At 42.1% G+C, this 4749-nt stretch overlaps 1 protein-coding gene across 1 annotated transcript in view; it reads left to right on the top strand.

Moving 5' to 3' along the window:
• The window catches only part of LOC118431474 (phosphatidylinositol-glycan biosynthesis class W protein-like), a 5136-nt gene extending 862 nt beyond the window's left edge, over positions 1-4274 (top strand). The window contains exons 2-7 of the mRNA XM_035842715.1: positions 51-415; positions 712-880; positions 1218-1468; positions 1921-2062; positions 2528-2654; positions 3040-4274. Coding sequence (XP_035698608.1) covers positions 51-415; positions 712-880; positions 1218-1468; positions 1921-2062; positions 2528-2654; positions 3040-3287 — 1302 coding nt within the window. The 3' untranslated portion in view covers positions 3288-4274. The remainder of the gene's footprint in view (positions 1-50; positions 416-711; positions 881-1217; positions 1469-1920; positions 2063-2527; positions 2655-3039) is intronic.
• The last annotated feature ends 475 nt before the right edge of the window (positions 4275-4749 follow it).

The following is a 4749-nucleotide window of genomic DNA, read 5'->3' as shown; positions in this document are numbered from 1 at the left end:
TTACTTGTCTTCAATGACAGGACAGCACCGCAAAACTTCTGAAACCATAGCAAGCCAACAAAAACGGCTCAACCCACAGAAAGCCGTCAAAACCGGCTCACACCCACAGCAACCCGTCAAAACCCGCTCAAACCCACAGCAACATGTCAAAACCCACTCAAACCCAGAGTGTATCCCTCCAGACAATTCTTGATAGAAAACTTTCAGAAACCGTGCCCTTTGTTACAAACTACAGGGCCTATGCAAATATTGCCACTGCGATTTGTATTTTGGCGGTAGATTTCCATATTTTCCCGCGGAGATTTGCCAAGGCAGAAATGTACGGAACGGGTCTGATGGATGCCGGAGTTGGCTCGTTTGTCGTGTCCAATGCCATCGTCTCTCCTGAGGCAAGAGGAAAATACAGAATGGCAAGGTACAATTACATTATCGGAAGTGTTTGTGTGTGTGCGTGCATGTGTGTGTGTGTGTGGGGGGGGGGGGGGTATGTATCTGTGTTTGTATGTGTGTGTACCTCTGTACGTATGTGTATGTGTATGTGTCTGTATATGTATGTTAGCAGGTACATGTTAATATACGCATACCTTCTTGCAAACAATACAACCATCTAGTAGTATATGCTGTATAGATAGTATAACACTGATAGCTGTCTTGAATATGGAATAATGTGTTCAACATCATAACCTGTTGTCCTACTGCTCCTAAACCAAGGAGTTTGTCAGGAAAACTGTCCAACATCGCCCAGTCTGTCAGGTCCACAGCCCCCCTGTGGATGATTGGTTTGTCCCGCATGGTAGTGGTGAAAGCGTTAGACTACCAGGAACACGTGACGGAGTACGGCGTACACTGGAATTTCTTCTTCACTCTAGCAGTGGTCAGGGTAAGAATTCCCCCTCCTTCTCCTTTCCATTTAAGAGCCTCTAAAATGTCCTGATACTTTTGACACACACAACTGACCAAGCTTTCAAGTCCAAGTCTTTAGTGCTGTTTTTATTTCTTAACCTTAGTTAGAAAGACTACCATAAGATTTTTATCCTTTATCTTGATTATCAGTGTGGTTACAGGTATTGCTTCACAGGTACCCTGTAGATCTAGAACACAGTGAATGCTAATACCCTACCTACTAGTATTCACATCCTTACATGTATGTTCTATCCTTATCCTGATTGGTCATGTACATCAGATTGACATTGCATCTACATGTTTGCGTCCTTCAGGTCCTGTCAACTGCAGTGCTCCAGTTTACCGGAGCTGGTATGAGTGGCCTGTTGTCATTGGTCCTTGCAGTGCAGTACCAGTTTGCCCTGTCCAATCAGGGCTTGCAAGAGTTTGTCCTGCACGGTTCTGATGGAAGGGACTCACGTAGGGGTTTCCTGGATGCCAACAGGGAAGGGATCTGCTCCTGCTGGGGGTTTCTGGCTGTCTACTTCACTGGGGTGGAGCTGGGGAGGTTCATCTTTAGGAAAAGGTCAGGATGAAGGTCATGAGCTCGGCTGTCTTTGGGAGCCGTCCCTCCATCCAGGGATGGAAATTTGTTTGCTGGGACAGACAAAAGTTTCAACCCATCTGATTACTATGAAATGAAATTGATGACAATTTATTTTTGGTAGCTGTAAAGGACTAATTTACCAAAGAAAATTTAAACATAAGCTCCCAACGTAAGTGGAATGGAAAAAAAATTGAATGCTGGAGACAGCCCTTGTCATGAGTGAAGTGTAGATGCTACAGTAACTGTTATTCAGGTCTGTATGCCCTTAATTACTGTGGTATGATTGTCTACCTCCTGGGTATGAATGAGAGGGAGTTTTTGCAATGTTTGTCACCAAGATTTTCATGTTTGTAAATATGTCTTTGATGTGACCAGAATTTAGATAAGTCAGACAGAACTGCACAGTAAAGTGACTTCCTTCATGTTAACAGATCAACAGTACAGCAGTGGCTTGTGGGCTGTGTTCAGCTGCTCGTGTCCTGTGGAGTGTTCTGGGTCCTGTTGGTCCTGTGTGAGGAGTATGTGGAACCTGTATCCAGACGTACAGCTAACCTCCCCTACCAGCTCTGGATGGTACGTACCAACCTTAGAAAAGGGTCTGCATGGGGGGATTCATGATGACGGTCAATGATTAAGAGTAGATTGACTTGTTATTGCGTAAGGTTTTGGGAAAAGTGCTTACGGGGTATCTGGCAAAACTAATAACTTCTGGGTAATCTGGCATTCGACTCTGCTATAGGAAGGATTTTTGAATAACACTAATACTTAAATAATATATTCATGATAACAAAGAACATAGTTCATAGAACATGAAATCTGTGGAACTTATTAAAAGTAACTGATTCTGCTGCAGGACAAATTTACAGACAGAGTGGTCCAGCTACAATCAACAGTGATTTAAAATCAGCTCACAATGCCTTTACGGAAAAAGGCATGCAGACTTTTAAGAATTGTAACTTGGCAACTGTCCATTTTCAGCTTTTTTTATTTCATGAATTTTTAACACAAAGAAGATTTGTTGTCTTTGTTCTGCATTAGATGGTTTACAACATCCAGATTATTGGCAGTATGCTATTGGTGGATCTGGTGGTTGTCATAGCAGCGGAGCTGAGACTGTTGAAGAGAGAGTACAGTCCACGGATTTGGGGTGTAGAGCCAACCACAGGTAGGTGTGCAGTGATGTGTATCAAACAGTCTACTGAACCATGATTTGAAATGGTACACTTCAATGTTAAATGAGACATTTTAGGAAAGTGCTAAAAATCCTCAAAGTGCTCATCTCATGGTACCGACCCCTAATCTCCAGGCAGATCTACTGTTGGCATAAGGAGTTTAGCTGGCCAAGGAGTGTTCTGAGCCACTGGGGTTGAACCAGATTGACCAAAAGTGACAATAGAGTACCTGGTTTATCTTGATGTTGAGCATAGATTTACTAAACACCCCTTTAATGCAATGAAACAATCCACTAAACTCCCCAATTCCCAAAAAGTATCATACTTCATCCTCAGTCTGAGGTCAGCTGCTTCACCTGTACCTTCACTTTCCCCCAGGTGACAGTAAGGATGCTGTCCCCACTGAACAGCAGCTGCCTGATTGGTGCCTGCTGTCAGCTGTCAACAGAAACCAGCTGTTCTTCTTCCTGCTGGCCAACCTGCTGACCGGAGCTGTGAACCTGTGTGTGGACACGCTGCACACCGAACCCTTCATGGCCTTCTGTATCGTGTTTGCCTACATGTTACAGCTTTGTAACGTAGTGGTTGTGCTTCATGCTAGAAACATCTCACTAAAGTTCTGGTGAGTCTTACTCAGGGTGTTGAATGGTAGAGTGTTGCCAGGCTAGCAGACACAAGAGTGAGAGGACATGGGTTTGACTGCTGGCATTCCTGGCTAGATGTAATGGCACTTTCCACAACTTTCTTCACTCCAGCCAGGTGTAAATGTACATATGGGTACCTGAATTGGTTGGGGAGGCAAAAGGTATCAAAGGAGAGGGATTGGCTCGGCCTTCCAATACTGTGCCCGAGACGTTTACACAGTGGAGTAAGAACCCACTTTCCTTATGGCCACAAAAAATGGTTATATACCTTTATATACCTGTTTTTTATACCAAGGTACAAGTGTTGTTTGCTGTTTGCAATTATATTTGCTTTTACATGAACACAGTCCAGTTCTGAAGAGTTTGTTGTAGAAGGACCTCTTGCAGTATGGTGTTTTAATAGTGGGTTCTTATAGTACAGCATTGAGCTGCTATGTAGCTCTGTGCAATGTACATGGCACATCCCAGTTCTGGTTTGTTGTTCAGGGATGTCATTGCTACAGTATGATTTTGACTATTTGTTATGACATTCCTTGTAATGTGCAGTGGTTACATAGTTATGTTCTGCTAGCAAAACTAATTCACCTATAATCAGCCAGAAATGTGTTTGTAAAGTTAACGCAATAGCTTACACAGTTAATATATTTTGCAATGATGCAACAGAAATGTCAAATTAAAGTATAATTTTGTAATCTTGTTTGCCACTATACATGATGTATCGCTTCAACTATAACTTGTAGCATCACACCTTCTTCAATAGCAGCAACCATACATGTAGGTGTCATTGTTTCTTCAATGTTTTTTCATGCATCCATTATCATTACATTTTCTGCACCAAATACAAGTATTTGACAGTGGACTGCATTGCAGCCCCATCTATCATATCAGGCTAGTACTGCAAGGTGATGGCATCTAAGTCATTTATTAGATAAAAATGCAATAAAGACATAAAGAATGAACATCACCGGGGATTTTGTCAAAGGTACTTTTCATATTCATGATGTGCTCTATACACCATTCAAAAGATCCACATTTGATGTATCCATTAATGACACACAAAACATGAAGCTAGTACATGTAACTGATTTCTCATTGATTTCGCAAAGTTCATTTATTTTTTGGCTAGAACCTTTTACATGTTGTTCATAGCTTGAGTCCATATGGTCATTACACAGGGGATAAGCTTTCTAAAACTGTTTGTTCCTATGAAGGTTCTGTACTTAAAAAAACTTAGCTGGTTGTAATTGTGTTCCATGATGAAAATACTATTAAAAGTGATCTAAGATGACCCCTCTGCGTGGGACATGGTCCATATTTCTCAACAGAACAACACACCAGCTGCATGACCACGTGACGCATCATGGCCTTGTACTTCTGACTTTATAGGCTTCATCGTAAAGACAAGTGCTGCTCCTCAGGTAATTGGGTTTATTTCATCTGTGGT

This window comes from Branchiostoma floridae, chromosome 15 (genome assembly GCF_000003815.2).
Source record: "Branchiostoma floridae strain S238N-H82 chromosome 15, Bfl_VNyyK, whole genome shotgun sequence".
Taxonomy (NCBI): domain Eukaryota; kingdom Metazoa; phylum Chordata; class Leptocardii; order Amphioxiformes; family Branchiostomatidae; genus Branchiostoma; species Branchiostoma floridae.
Note: the sequence above shows the minus strand (reverse complement) of the source record. Positions and strands in the feature narration are given on the sequence as shown.